The following is a 16502-nucleotide window of genomic DNA, read 5'->3' as shown; positions in this document are numbered from 1 at the left end:
GCCAAAAGTGGCGTGTAGAAAAAACGTGTACAAAGTCTATGGGATTTTGGCGACAAAAAGAAATAAAAAAAAAAAAAAAAAAAATCAGAACAAAAAGAAAGGCTTTTTCGCAAAATTGCGAAAAAGCCAAAAATAACAGAAACAAGAGCTGTTTCGGTGTGTACACCGAAACAGCTAAAAAAAAAAAAGCTGCGTCGCCGCACCACTTTTGGGGCAAGCTTAATACCAGAAACCGGAGACTTTTTTTTTTGGCCTTAGAGTACTTGTGTTTCTGTTGACACACTGTGCTCATTATGCACTGACTAGACTGGTCTTGGGCCAGTCTATTTCATTGTCTCGAATGTTTTTAGTCCATTAACATATAATCAAGGCTTAAAATTTTGAGATTCACCCTTTTACTCTTATTAGTCAGCCTCAAAATGTGTCAAAAATACTGGACATCCTTCATATCGTGAGCCACACAGAAAATGTCCTACAAAATTTATGTTCCCTGTATTTGAACTACATGTATATGAAGGCATTATGTTCTTACCTGGAAATATAATATTCTAGTACGTCTACACATGTGAGTATCCTCTACAAAATCACGCAGTCATTTTTGACAATTTGCTCGGCATGAATGCCCCTAACAATTACAGTAGGCCCTATATAGGCGCCTATAGTATGTAGGAGAATTGATTTTTTTTCCCCAGGTGAATATCGAGTCTAGATTTCAAATTTGGGGAACATAATTTTAAGGAAATTTAGCACACATTGATGTGGCTTATAATACGGTACAGTATTTGAGACGAATAAACGGGCCTATTTTTTTATAATATTTAACATAATACAGGTGAATGTGGAGTGAATTAATATGTGGCATGAAGAAACGTTCGCGACAAGGTAACAGCACAAACAATATAAATTAAACCACAAAAGCGTCGGGATTTTCTGTAGGATTTTGTCGGACAGAGAATGATAGAGTCGCACAACTATTTTGTAGTATAAATTGGACTTGTTTATTTTCTCTGAAAAAAAGAATGAAAAAGAAATCAAGATAATTTGTTCACTGGTTTCTCGTGAAGAAATTTGAGGATGCAGGGGGGTTCTGGACAAAAATGAGGAGCAGGACCTGTTCAGGTTAATAGGCCTATGTCTCACTTTTCTCGAGTAGGCTTAAATCATGTGACATTGTGCCATATACAATGTTTACCTTTCTGCCGCAAAAACAAGCTGCATAGGCAAGTTATATACTGTGGTTACTTACCTATACTTTGGTGTACCGGAAAATCGCCGACACTGGATCATGAACATGGCGAGAAAACCTTGCCTTCGTTGCGATTGAAAAATAAATCTGTAAAGTACAAGTTTATTCATAGTCAAAATCGATGGCATCCTACTAATAGCCAGCCATCAGTGAACTGCGTCAGTTCGAATTCCTCATCGTCCACTCAACACAAAATTATTTCTCATTGGGGAGAATCCCACTGCCCAACATGCTGTACACACAAAATATTTCTCATAGGGGAAAATCCCTCCGCACGCAATATACAGCAGCGGTGTCATAGTTAAATGGAACCCCTAATTCACAGTTCTAACGACCCATAGCCACGGTTTCCTACAATATCGGGACTCCCACAATAATAATAATAAAAACATATATAATCATAATGAAATTTATATAGCGCCAAAATCCGCCAAAAATACGCTCAAGATGCGGTCAATTGTATCGAAAGCCTTATATAAAAAAAAGATCAACAAATACACCAACAGAGAGCAGTTTATCAGAGAGAGAGAGAGAGAGAAAGGGAGAGAGAGGGGGGGGGGGAGGTAATCAACTTCGCTCGTACCCACCCCCCTGCACACAGGGCGCTGGGATATGCTGATGAGCTTCACAGAATCTTGTGAAGGAAGTGACGTATGACACATATATCTGGCTGCAGCTGTTTAAGGCCGCAGTTAGACCAGGCGCGGTTCGACGGGGGGGGGGGGGGGGGGGGGGGGGGGGGGGGGGGGGGGGGGGGGGGGGGGGGGGGGGGGGGGGGGGGGGGACTAGGGGGGGCTGTAGCCCCCCTAAAAATTTTGTCTAGCCCCCAAAATAAATTCCGTAAAAAAAAAATTGCATTAGCAAAAAGAAGGATTGTGATGTACATGCGAACGGTCTCCCCCTAAAGAAGAAATAGCCGTGACAAGGGTGCATTATTAATATAGTGTGAATGATTTTAGGATTTTATTGGCGCCCATTGAAAATATGGCCCCCCCCCCCCCCCCCCCCCCCCCCCCCCCCCCACCCCACCTATTGATTTTCGGAGGCCTAAGGGTCTGAAAAAATAACCGGTCTACATTTCAGCACGCCTCCCTGAAAAAAATTCTGGATCCACCGTGCTAGCCCCCCCCCCCCCCCCCAAAAAAAAAATATTGGTTCTGAGTTAGACAATGCGCGCGAATGCTATCCGGAAACTTCTAGAAATGCACCGGACGTGATTTCTTTTTCATTGCGGTCCATGTGAAGAATTTGAGCGTCGCATAATGCAATCGATAACCCTTCATGACTTCGAAACGGAGCCATTAGCAAGTGACGGAATTGCAAATTTACAACACAGATACATTTTACAGATTTTTCTACATTATCACGCTTTTCGATGAAAACAAAAGCATTTATGAATTGGAATAAAAGAGTTATAAATCAGTCTTAACGGCCGTTCGCGAGCCGTTTGAAACCTTGCAGGGTTCGTGGCCATGATAACTTGCAGGTCATGCCCGCGCCATAGGTCACGCAAAATCTATCCAATCAGAGCGTGAATTCATCAAAGTATCTCACTTCTCAGCGTCCTGTTTGCAGGGCGGGGGTACGAGCGAAGTAATCAACAAGATGGATAAGCGCAAAATCTGTGGAATACTTGTTCCAAAAGCCGAATTGTTAATCATAAAGAAGATGATATTTGGGGAGAAGCTTTTCCAATATTTTTGAGAAGCATCAAAGGAAAGAGAAAGGCCGATAATTGGAAAATTCACGGCTGTGACCGGTTTTAAAAACTGGAGTTGCCTTTGCTATTTCTAGATTAAAAGGAACGAAACCTGTAAGAACAATTTGATTAATGTGCGCAAGAGGAGGAGAGATGAAGGGAATGCAGGATTTAACTACTGATAGATAGTATCAAACCCACAACTGGGATTTTCAAGTTCATGAACAACTTGACAGATTTCAGAGGGGTCGGTGGGAGTAAGAAATAAAGAAGAGGTATTTCTATCCTGCAGATGATCTGTGAAGTGAGCATCGGTGGAAGGAATCCTGCTAGCCAGTGTTGATCCGATACAGCTGAGAGCAGGCTTAGGAGCTGGAAATTGTGATCGTATATCCAATTTTGAAGAGCCCAACATTGTACGGTACGTCTCGCCTACATGATTTATGCCCTTCTGACCAAATCTGCTATCATTTTTTGCTAGGATCACCGATTTTACAGAATTTTGCTAGAAATAGATTTTCTGCTGGATTAGTTTTTTTGTCCAAAACAAATTTGTCAGATCTAGCCGAAATCGGCTAAAACGGTCACCCTCAGCGTCACAGATGTGACAGAGCTATGATCACATGACCCAGCAGACTGGGTAAAACCATTATCAGTTCTACAGAGCAGTGATCGTGTGTGTGATGTCGCTTATAGCATGTTGAGTATACATGTACATGTGTATGTAGAGTGTGCGTATGATAAGCACGTAGTGTTTACATGTAGTTAAGCCACGCCCCTTATTATGTACGTGACCTGTGCCTTGCCTAACCCTTGACCGGCACCACACTGCCGAATTCTCAAGCAGGTACGTTGTCAACCTTTGAAGCTCGTTTTTGAATTGAAATATCATTTGTTCGCAAACTGCACGCTACCCAATATTGCATTAGGATGTGTCCGCTAGTGTTCATAGATAATACTGGAGGCATTAAACTAAAGTTTTGATAAGATATAAATGTAGGTTTTGGGCTCCAAAGTGTGAGCTCGTTGTGGAGAGTTTAGCGAACATTGTGCGTGTAGTATAGACATGCATGCATTTCATGCGAAGATTGTTTATTTAATTTGGGGAAATAGATCTACATGTACACGTTTATTGTAATTTTATACCTGTATAACACTGACATGTGCGTGCTTTTTGTAATTTGTATTCTTTGTATTTTGACCACACTGCCGAATTCTCACGCAGTGAGAATTGGCAGCTTTGCTGGCAGCTTGGCAAGAATAAATCGGCAGTCATTGAGGCAAGGAAGCTAACTATTCTCAAAGCGTCACCTGTTCACTAGGACCTGCGTGCCCGTGTTGCCCTCCCAATCACCCATTTAGCCAGACCCAGAGCTCTTCACCAGTCAGTTACAACCCACACTAGTACTACCTCATCACCCAACCCCACCCCGTCCCGGGGATCTCTACAATGTGCACTTTTGCTACGACCGGTGGCGTATATCTGTGCCAGGGACCTGGGGGGGGGGGGGGGCTTGCTGGACACCACACGACAGTAGGGGCGCTGTTAATGATACAGATGCACATCTTATGTATACTTACGCCCTTTAACTTTTTTTTTTTTAATTTTTTACTTTTTTACTTTTTTCTCGACTTTTCTAGTATTATTGAATAAATTTGGTTGTTGGCAAGTTCGAAAAATACCTCAACATCAGCCTTTTTTTGGGTTCCACACCAAGAACAAGTGGGAGGGGGGATGATCCAATAGCCCATAGCCCCATTAGTCCCCGGTCAAAATGTGTGGTGGTGGGGGGGGGGGTGGTTATATACCCCATGGCATCGGTTGAAGGTTGAGAAGGTTGTTTGTATATGATATACACGTGACGTTCCTGCAGTGGGCATTGTGACCAAAGTTAAAAATAAACAAGATTTTCTTCGCATGGCGCAGTGAGTCTAGTGAAAGAACATAAGGCATCCATGAATGCAATATTCATACACTATTTCCAATCACTACATTAACAGCAATGACGTTGAAAAAAATAAGAGCAAACGTGGGACATGCTCGAGCCATGGAACATACTTCAGCAACGTAAAACATGTCACGCAGACATGCGTTGGAAACAAGGGAATATATCGAAATCTTGTATTAATATTTATGTCTTTTTTAAGTTAATTCACAAAGCTTGCTCCCTTTCTTTGTAGGCCCATATGTATGGTCCGTTTTCATAATTTATTTCGATGTCTAAATGCTTGTTTTTAGCAATCAGGCGAATAAGCACGATTTTTCGTAACATTATGCTGGGTCACACATTCCCGATTTTTAAGCCGAATCACCAAGAATAACAATTCTTGAGTAAATCGGGGAATGGTTCTTGGCTGCCTCGGGATGATTCTGTTATCGGAAAGCGCCCCGACAATTTTGGTCATGTTCAAAATTGTCGGGGTGATTCGGGAACCAATTTCAATTCTTAGTTTATTTTGTTGTATTCGTAAATCTGTTTATTCTTAAAGCATTCTGGACATTCTTACAGCATTCTTACAAGATTCGTTGAGTTATTTTTGGTGTTATAATAGCCCAGAATGATGCCGAATCAATGCGAATGTATCAAAAAATGTACGAATATTATACGAGTAACTTACGAATACACTAAATCGGCATAGTTCTGGGTCATTCTGGATTAGGGGTTGCATAAAATTTCCATTCTCAGATATATCAGACGCTCGAAGTATGGCCCACAAGTCCGCCTTTATTAGTTGCCACATGGTCAAGCCACATTTAAAACAAGACACAAGCCCTTATTTTCTTTGCTGTATTGCACGCACTTTTCATCCCCACAAGTGTCTGCTCTGTTTTTTGGTTTATAAATCATGTCTGTATATTTTAGGAGTGATTTGCCAAATGTGCTGTGTGGGTTATCCCCTGTTTTTTTTTCCATTTCTCCCTTTTATGTACCTTGTTTTCCCTCGTATTCTCCTAAAAGCTTATCCAATCGTAATTTTTTTCTTTGGCAAAGATTTATTATCCCCTTGTTAAATTCTTATTGATTTTTTTTATTCGTTCTTTGATCACGTTTGAAATTTTTCGAATTATTTGAGGAAACTGGTTTTTTTTTGCATTTATTTAACGAAAACATTTTTGTTTCAAAAGTTTATCACCAAGGGCGTGGTCGCCTGTGGCTCAGCCTGCGTAAAGGAGCCCGGATGTCGCTCCTTCAACAAACTGATAAAGGGAATACGATATATCAGCCGAAATCTAGTCATGAACATTCGAACAATTTCGGAAAGCAGTCTACAAACTTGATCTTAACACTTACATTTTTTTCGCGAATTTTGTGACGATTAATTCACTTTCCAGCTATTAGGAAAAAAGGGGACCGAGACTTGTTCAAGTACGCAATGTAAGCCATATACAAATTGAAACGGAAAACAAATGTATTTAAATGACCTTAATCTGACTCTTTATCTCAAATAGAAAAATGCAGTGTTTTTAATTATTCGTTTTTATGTCATTCAACACCGAATATCGATTCTGTTTCATAATATATGGCAACCATGTAATCTTAATTTTTAAACATTAATTCACTTTACGTTCTCTTAATTTTGTAAATATAAATGACTGTGAATGAAGTATTCTTTTTTTACTAATCTGCTTGTAAATTTTTCAAGAATTTTTATTGGTTGTTTTTTGTTAAACAAGTGTTAAAATAGCCGGTAAAACCTATACTAAGCAGACACTACATGTACTTTGCATTACACTGGATGACTGTACTTGTACACAATTAGCGCGTTATTTTGGGAAACCATGGGAAACTTAAAAATATGTGTCACCAATTCCAAATTTTTGGATTTTACTTCACTGCCCCCATCAAAATCAGTCAAAACTATAACCTTGTGGTGTTCAGAATATCGGCACAACCTTTCCATTTAAGACTTTGTAATCAGGAAATATTCATGCAGTGGGGGAAGAAGTAAGGGCATGTATAGGGCTTCCTTGTTAGATCATTCTTGTCACTGTACACCGTGGAATTAAAAGGAAAACACACACAAGGTAAACTATATACACTGGCATTTACTTAAAATACACAATTGATGATTACAAAATAAGTTTAAAAACATTGATTAGTTTAGTCAACAACTAAAGAACAAGTGACTCAAGACTCGGACTCGGACTCCATGCTTGTGACTCGAGACTCGGACTCGAATTCGAGGCTTGTGGCTCGTGACTCGGACTCGGATTCGAGGCTTGTGGCTCGAGACTCGGACTCGAATTCGAGGCTTGTGACTCGGGACTCGGACTCGAATTCGAGGCTTGTGACTCGGGACTCGGACTTAGACTCAACGTTGGTGACTTGACTACCACACTTGTTTCAACACGTTTAAACTGAATAGATATATAAGTCGACAAGTGAAGTTTAGAAACAGCTGTTATACTGTTTTAATACCTTTAAAATGTTCACATTTTTCAAATGGGTATATATAGTGTATTGGAAATAAAATTTGGATATTTTTAATTCTTTGTTTTTTCCCCTACAATATTAATACATTATTCTACTTTTTAAGAATCCATCTTACAATCTCTTCATGGAATAGGTAGGGGTAAATAGAAGGAAAAACTTTCATACATACCTCCAGATGCTTGTGTGTGGCCTGTTCTGCACATGTAGATGGCCTGCTAAGACCTGCTTCATCCTGACAGTCCATGCTGTGTTGTTTCGTTGTCCAGATTTGAGAAAGATGATGCTTTTCGCATCAGCTGAGAAACAATGAATCAACAATCACAATAATAGTTGGATGATCCTAGCATTATTTGTGTGTCCTGCAGGCAAAGAGTTTCCCACCGTTTCAATGTTCGTCTCGAATTTAGACCACGATACAGTGCAGAAAAATCTGCCTAGGTGAGGCAAATCTCACTCATTCCTCATCTAATACAATATCTGAGGACTAATGAGGAATAATGTGAGATCGTAACTTAACATGTTCAGTTTGAAGGCTCAATTCAAATATCGAAATGGAGTAGCGCGTGTCAAAACGAAGACAGAATGCATAGACAGACTTGTGGTTTCCTTTGACACACTTTGTTTATGCATTGACTAGACAGGTCTTGAGTCAGTTATTTGTTTTGTCTCGCATGTTCTCATTCTATTCAAGGTTGCATTTTGAGATTTACCCTTTTAGGTAGCCCCATGTGTCTCAAATGCTGGACTTCCTCCGCATTATGTGCCACACGTAGCAATGAGTGCTAAAATTCCTGAAAAAAGTTATGTTCTCTGAGTTTGAACTATATGAAAGCTATATACTTACCTGATTAAAAATCCTGCAGTCATTTCGGAATTATTTTTTTCAGCAAAATGTTTAACTCAAAATTAATGTTTCTCCGGGTTGTGCTGTAAAATAAATATATTCATGAGCTCGTTCATAAAAACAAGTCGCTGAGAACAGCCTTCCAAAAAACTGCTCATAAATGCACCAAATAGGTAGTGAAGCCGAAAGATTTGTCCCAAAGTAAGTTAAAAAACATATATCCTTAGCATACATCGAATATTTTAAATGCAATGTCGTATTTTCGCGAAATACCAAAAAAGAAGACCTTTTTCACTGAACGAAAGCCAGCAACCAGCGAAAAAAAGGTCCGAAAGAAAGCATTTTTTTCTGCAATCAAGTCAATTAAGCTAGTATTAAGACTGCCATGAAAACATCAATTATTAGACTTTAAATGTTGTATTAACGGTGATTTCAAAAGAGCAAACCCGGTAAACTCGCCTTCAAAGGGGGGGATTTCCTGGTGGGTTTGCTGAACCTGGAGTGTGGTTTTCGCACTCAACTACACAATACAACCAGTAATTGGGGTTCGCAATTCAAACAACCTGACGCCGACGCGTGATTGGCCCGTGCCACATGCCCAGGGCCGGGACGGGGACATGTACGCATAGTGCCTAGCTGCATGCTACCGGTATATGGATTTGTGCACACGTGGCGCCATTTGTTTGCATTCAGTGTCTGTATTTAATAGCACATACGTGGCTCCAACAGGGTTTGCTCTCAAAAGTCTCCCACACTGGTGTTCTCCTTTATTTAGTCTTTTCAATGGTAATTTACTTGATTCAGAATTAACTTCCCAAGATGACGAAAAATCCCACGAAACGTGACCATTTTTTTTGGTTCCGATTGAGACACTTATAAACGTCGCAATGAAAGGTAATTTTTCGGAGGTTTTTTCTCATCAAGTGTCTGTCCGAAAAGTTCACAGTCCTATCTGATAAAAAAATATATAGTCCTTTTTCTGTCGATTTATTGTTATATCTCGAATATCAAAAACTTATTTGTAATTTAAAAAGTTGATTTGAAAAGACGTCCTCCGTTTTTAGCTGTTTTTACGCAAAACAAGACTGAATACATTCGGTCCCAAAAGGGCGTTTTTACGAGCTAAAACACGGACATGCGCACAAACCTAATATCGCCCTGAAAACAGCGGTGAGCTAATAGTGATACTGTGTCATACGTACATTCCTGCTGCAAAAAAATCCTGAACTTATACACTGTAGTTACTCACCTATACTTTAGTTTACCGGAAAATCACTGATCCTGTATTATGAGAACAAGGTGGGAAAACCTTGCATTGGGTGCAACAGGAAAATAGTCCTCTGTAAAGTGCGAATGTATTCATATTTTGGGTTTAGGCAAGATCGGTTGTATCCCACTGAATAGACAGCCATTAGTGAACTGCGTGACAGCGCCAGTATCACAACTCGAGCGATACACTTATGATAAATTATTCTTACGTCACCACAAGTCAGGTATGTCACAGTAGTCAATATTGTGCAGTTACAAGCGGAGAGAGGGGAATGGGGGGGGGGGGGGGGGGTTCGCATCGAAATCGGTCATGAACAGACTTTCGCCCGGAATAAGCCTAACCATCAATAATGTTGTGTTTAAAGCAGGCCAGCTCTGACGTACGTGTACGGCCACCCCATCTCGAACTACATGTAACTAGTGTATAAACAATCACATTCGGTTGCTTGGGCCACGGGCTCCGGTCTGTCAGTATATAGTTGGTGCACGGATGATGGTCCGTGGTTGGTGCATGGTTGGTGTAAGTTTGTCTAGGTTAGCATGCCTAGAGTTAGCATGCCTAGTGCTCGGCGGGTACTATATAGTCGTTTTCCCTAACGTGGCGCACTTCGAAGCTTACCCAACTTTCCTCGTGTAGAGTTGCCAAAGCTCTTTGTTGATAAACCTCAAATTCATGCAGTGAAATACTGGTACTTTTTCCTTTTTAATGCTTGCTATTTAACCTCTGTGAACAATTTCGGTTTCATAAAATTTAATCCGAAATGCAAGAACGGTCGCGTCCGGAAATTGGGCACAAATTGGTGGAGTGTTCCCTAACGTGGCGCACTTGAATAAATCTCAGAAAATTCCAAATTAACATTTAAGAATTTCTGTAAAATTGATAAATTCTGATGAATCATTATTATCTTTACTTACAAACCCAGCCAGATGTTTGTCAGAAAATTATTTTCTTATTTTTGGGGGCATTTTCAAAGGGTTCACTTTGCACTTGAAAAATAAAATCGGAAAATCACGCTAAAATATTTTTTTCTTTTAACTTTGTAACGGGTAAATAAACTCGCGATTTATGAACGGGAGTGTTTAGAACTTGATGAAATTTCACTTTCTGTGAAATTTCAGTTAAAACTTTTGCTCTAGCTAGGCGCTACAGGCGAAAAATAAAAGTGCACCACGTTAGGGGCCGCGCCACGTTAGGGTACTTCAACAATATATTATCATTTTCTGTCCGAGCTGCAATATGGCGTTGCGTTCTTCATAACTTTTGTCCTACAGCGACCAACATCGCCGACCATCATGATATAACCAGTTGAAATAAAGGTGAGATTTGTTTTATATTGAGATATTATCGTATATAGGAACACTGCACATTTTTATGTTATATTACTTTCATGTCGGACGAAATTGATGGATAATTTTAGACCTTAGTCCAACCAGATGGATATCGCTATACATACCTGCATTTGATTTGCATGATGTATCAATTCATGTTAAAGTACAGATCGTATTGCAAAAGGGGCCAATACCTTTGCAACTTTCTAAAAGTGTTGGAATCTGTAACATTTTGGAAAGTGTTGAATCAACTTTTAAAGTGTGGTCACTGACCGAACACATAGCAAGTGTCGAGCTTATCATTTGTAAAGTTGGATTTAACACTTCAGTTTTTAGATTGTACTAACACATTGTGGTAAAAGTTTGTTTCTGTGCAAAACCCCCTACACCGGGGGTTTTAAATGAAAATATCAGACGGTTATTTATTACTCCCTTTCAATCATCACGCTCTATAACTTCGGCAGCGACCGCAAGCCCCATTTAAAAAAAATAAGTTCAGACAGGATCAAGGTACCAACGTTTACGACTAAGTGACACTATAGATACACCCGGCACGTACATGTAGTTGTACTGCCGAACCCATGCACATGTACATGTACATTGTACATAATTCATAAGTTCGATGACGCTATAATCACCGCATAAATTACCATAAGTGTATCACTCGAGTTGTGATACTGGCGCTACCGTCACGCAGACAGTGGCGTGATCAAGCTATGATCACATGACCAAGCAGACTGGACAAAACCATTATTACTGAGGTGTTTTGGATGTGAAGTACATAAATTGTGTATCAACTTCAGTAATTCTGCAGGGCAGTGATCATTTGAAGCCTCTTATAGCATGTCAATTATATATGTAGCTTTAATATTTAGATGCACTTTTGCTAAAACCAAAATAACCTACGATGATTGTTATTCATGCATCTTTTTCAAAATATTACCTAGAACTACGTACTTTTTTGCTACGTAATTTTGTCTGGGATTGTTGAGCTGTGTTGCGTTTCGTATAGAAATGATTACAAAGGAAAAGGATGTTTGTATAGCAAGTGCACGTGATGTTCCTGCAGTGGGCGTAGTGACCAAAGTTAAACATAAACACGTTAATAAATCACAGGTTCACATTGTGCATATTCAATCTTTTAAACTGACTAAAAAGGACCAATGACCACGAATTACTTGACCCGAATTATTTAGTTCTATGTGGATATCATTATTTTTTTAAGTGAGATTCCCTCCAGTACCCATAGGCCTTTCAAAAATAGAGGCACATAGACCGCCATAGGCAGCAATGACAATTCGGCCCAGGTCCAAACAAGGGGGGACTAATCATGGTGATCAAGACAAATATCAACTCACAGCCTGTTTTACCCTCTTTTACTATTCGTTGGGGGATTTTGGGCGATTATCACAGATGTCTTTATGGTGAGTTTTCCGTTCAAAAATGATCACCTCCCAAAGCAGTCCCGAAGCCCATCGTTTGCTGAAGAATATGATTCCTCCACTCCATTGCAATAATTTTCATCCCAAATGTCACTGATATACAAGTTCAGAGCAATACGACCCTTCATTTCTATCTACCCTCATCTACAGGGGTCACAAAAGAGGACTCGGTTTACACGTGAATGCAAAGTAAGTAACGTTATTTTACATGTAGCTGACATTAAAGAAATACTTCCTTTTGTATTTTTTTTCATTTTGCAGATTAATTTAAGTCTTAATATTGTAGTGGAAGTAGTGAATTTGTAAATTCGTGACAGCATCGGCCAAGTGTAGGCAAGAAATACGGCAGGATGGGGTAGCGAAGTGACGGCATGACGTGACAGCCGCCAGCCGGACGGCATGATGCAACGCCCGCCTTTCGAAATCTCTGGCCTTCCAAGGTTTTATGGTTCGCTCTTAACAAAGTGCTTTCATCGTTTCAAAATGACTATGCTACCTCCGCATGCAACATTTAAACAAAAAAAGCCAACACTTTCTTTAAAATGTCCCGTAGTCTATTGAATCGCCGTGGGCCCACTCTATAGTGTACCCTACTATGTATTCTAAGGATCTATTCCCATTTCCAATATTAAAAAAATAATGTGTTGGAGATGTGTCCACAGCTGGTATATCTTACCCCCTGCAGCCCACTTAACCTAAATTTCAAAATTCCCAAGCTGAACAAAGGAAAATTGGAATGCGAAAAATTTTGAAAGTTTATTTTTTGTGTATTGTAATCCACAAAATTAGATTGCCTGATGTTTCAATCTCAACATAATATTTTTCAAAGGCAAAAATTAAAAACCTATTTGTTTTCCTTATCCGTGCAGGGCAGAATATATCCGCAGTCACCTGACTTGTCACCTGACCAAACACTTCTTTGTTTCCATCATACATCAATGTGGGTTATTTGAGTCGCTGACAAGATATAAAGAAACCATAACATTTTGACTACTTTATATTCCTAAACTTCAACAACTAATAGATTTGAGGCAACAGAGTAAATCCATGGTTGTATAAAACTTAAAATCTAATCAATTCCATATGATGGTAGTGATATTTCACGAAGTTAAATTTTCAGAAATGTGGTTTTGACTATTTGTCCAACAAAAAGTCAGGCACTTTTTTTTTTGTTGCTTCTATAAAGTAAAATCATTTTTATAACAACATGGGCAGTCATAATTACATTAATACTGAAATGACTACAATTTATAAAACGGCAAAATATGACCTTAAAAACGTAACAATCATTAAGCAAATTGATTTCAAATAAAGAAACAAGAAACACACGAAATCAAATCGAGATAAGATAAAAGTTGTGTTTGAACCGATCTTAAAACACATTTCGTCACTATATATCGAATAAATTAAAGAGGCATTTTTCCCGGTTATATCAAGTTTAACCTCGCAAAAAGAAGATTGTTTTCCTCATACTTGTATCCACTTTCGAATGAGACATCGACCGAAAAAAATGCACTGACGTTCAGTTATTAGATTATGTCTTAACAAAAGTAATATTATTTGCAGCTCGACAATTATTCAGCAGTTTAAAGTTTAACAAATACAACCAATAAAAACTCTTGAGAAATTTCGTGCGAATTTACAAGCAGATTAGGATAAAAAGTACACTTCATTCACAGTCATTTATATTTGCGAAATTAAGAGAACGTAAAGTGAATTGATGTTTTAAAAATTGAGATTACATGGTTTCCATATCTGATGAAACAGTATTGATATTCGGTGTCGAATGACAAAAACTCATAATATAAAACACCGCATTTCTGTTTGAGATACAGAGTCAGACCATAGTCATTTAAATACATTTGTTTTCCATTTCAATTCAATTTTTACCTCATTCGTAAATGGTTTACATTGCGTATTTGAACAAATTTCTGTCGCCCCATTTTTCCTATAATAGCTGGAAAGCGAATTAATTGTCACAAAATTCTCGAATAAATGTATGAGTGTTAAGATCAAGTTTGCAGACTACGTTTCAAAAATTGTTCGAATGTTCATGACTAGATTTCGGTTGATATATCGTATTCCCTTTGTCAGTTATTCGATGTTGAAGGAGCGACATCCGGGCTCCTTTACGCAGGCTGAGCCACAGGTGACATTTGGTGATAAACTCCCGGATGTTGTGATCGAGGAGGCAGGTTGGGTTGAGACTGCTGCCGTGAGTGTCAGTAGAGAGGCATTAGTGACGGATATGGGTCAGGCCGTGAATGCAGGCAGCTTGACGAGCACAAAACGCCCTGCTTGACAAATCACAAGATACGTCATCCATTCCACCCTGGCCTATTTGAGCGCAATCTTGTTGGCTTTCCGAATTATTTGGTTCTCCTTGATGCCAAGCCAAGAAGGGCTCGCTTCCTTCCTGACCATCACAATCCCAAGATCCTTCGACGACTTTGTCATCGCAAGCAATCCAGGCATAGAACTTTAAGTCCACATTTCGCGCCAATTCCACCATCAAGGTCATTTCCTCCTGCGAGCGAGGAGCGGCCATCTTACCTCCCATGGCTTGGCAATCCGATTGGCTGTCGTCCCAAGTAGCCGGTGTTTCGGAGAGTAGATAACACGCTTTCCCCCACAATTGCCACTTTGGCGGGCAAGAGCATTCAACAATGAGCCGAGAGTGGCATTTGACAGAGAGCCGAGATGGGCCGAGCCCTGAGCCAAATACAGCCTTGATAGATGAAATGACAGCAACGATGACGATAAATTCGGACCAAAACGCCATGATGAACGGAGAAGTAAAGATGTCGCTCAGGACTATTCAAAGTATCTGTAGCTCTGAAACCAGGACTGTGCATGATACAGAGTGAATCAGCGGCGAAGCAATACGAAACGATTTTTGTTAATGGTAAACAACTTCATACAGTCGGTTACCATAGAGACACTGATTAATTGTCTTTCAGGGGAAGCGCAGAAAACTCAATATTCAACTCGGACACCATTCAACTTTATCAGAGCACAACAAATGTACTTCCGCTGAAAACTGATGAAGCTCAAGGGTAGCTAATGAAGCGTGTGAACGACTCGCTGTGCGACACCTGCAAATTAATTTCACTGGAGACTGTGATGCATTTTTAAGGAAATTGTCGTGCACAAATTATTTGAATTGAATTGAATTGGAATTGGAATATGTTAAACAACCATAAAATATTAATTCAAACTATAATATGAAAAAGGTGTTCAGATAAACTCTGTGAGTGTTAACATCGGAGGAAAATGATTGACAAGTAACGTTTGTCATAAATAACCAATACATGTAAAATGCACTACACCGATCTGACAACTACGTATTATTTTTCTGCACCGAATACATATTTTTAAAGGCAAACAATATATGCACATAGAGACCCTATTCGATGAAGGAACGTCTGAGGTTGTTCTTTGTTCTTATAATTGAGTAACAATGAAAGCACAAACGTTTGACTAATCCAAGCGATACAAACCTCTACTACACCTCAATGATCAGGTCTACACAAACTCTTCCACAGAATGTGTCGGTAATTTCAAGCAAATTTACAAGCAGACTCGTGGGGAAATTTTAACAGTCACACCCACAACAATTAACAATAACCATTTACGAAATTAAGAATATTCAAATATAAGCTTGTTTGTAATGTTCAAAAATGCGGTTTACACAAGTTATTTACAGCTATTCGGTTTTAATTTGTCTGTCTTAACATTTCAATCAGTTATATTTCGCCTTTTAGATCAAATTTCTTTCTGTTTTGTTATGAGGACGAGTTTTGCTTACCTTGTTTTTTTTAATAAAAATATCGAGCGCCGTATTTTTTGTCTAAAAAGCGGAAACAACGAATATATTGTCACTAAAAGTGACATGTGTGTGTTCAGGTAGTTCAGGTTTGTAGAAACCATCCTACTTGGTTCCAGTGTTCATGACTAGCTGATACACTATTCAGAGTAGAGACAGAAATAATCAGTGTTTTGAAACTCGTCCTTAGGCGGACATGTCCTTATAGGTGACCACGCCCTCTGTGATAAACTCCCGGATGTTGTGGTCGAGGAGGCAGGTTGAGTTGAGAATGCGGTCGTGGGTGTCGGTAGAGAGGCGGAGTTAGTGACGGAGTTGGATTAGGTCGTGGGTGCAGGCTGCTCGACGAACACAAAAGGCCCTGTGTGACTGACTGCATTGACTGTCATCCATTCTGTCATGGTGATATGA

General features: G+C 39.5%; 1 protein-coding gene and 1 long non-coding RNA gene across 2 annotated transcripts; both read right to left on the bottom strand.

Moving 5' to 3' along the window:
• Nucleotides 1-1244: 1244 nt before the first annotated feature.
• LOC119738365 lies at nt 1245-9715 on the bottom strand. Its single transcript, XR_005272445.1, has 3 exons — nt 9475-9715; nt 7551-7677; nt 1245-1333 (listed from the first exon to the last, which is right to left on the bottom strand). It is a non-coding gene; the product is annotated as an uncharacterized LOC119738365 (long non-coding RNA).
• Nucleotides 9716-14501: 4786 nt separating this feature from the next.
• LOC119736773 (C-type lectin domain family 4 member M-like) lies at nt 14502-15047 on the bottom strand. Its single transcript, XM_038210784.1, has one exon. It carries the CDS (start codon nt 15045-15047, stop codon nt 14502-14504), a length of 546 nt encoding a protein of 181 aa, XP_038066712.1.
• Between the last annotated feature and the right edge of the window lie 1455 nt (nt 15048-16502).

Source organism: Patiria miniata, unplaced genomic scaffold, assembly GCF_015706575.1.
Source record: "Patiria miniata isolate m_02_andy unplaced genomic scaffold, ASM1570657v1 HiC_scaffold_3, whole genome shotgun sequence".
NCBI lineage: Eukaryota > Metazoa > Echinodermata > Asteroidea > Valvatida > Asterinidae > Patiria > Patiria miniata.
The sequence above is the reverse complement of the archived record's forward strand: the minus strand, read 5'-3'. Positions and strand labels throughout refer to the sequence as shown.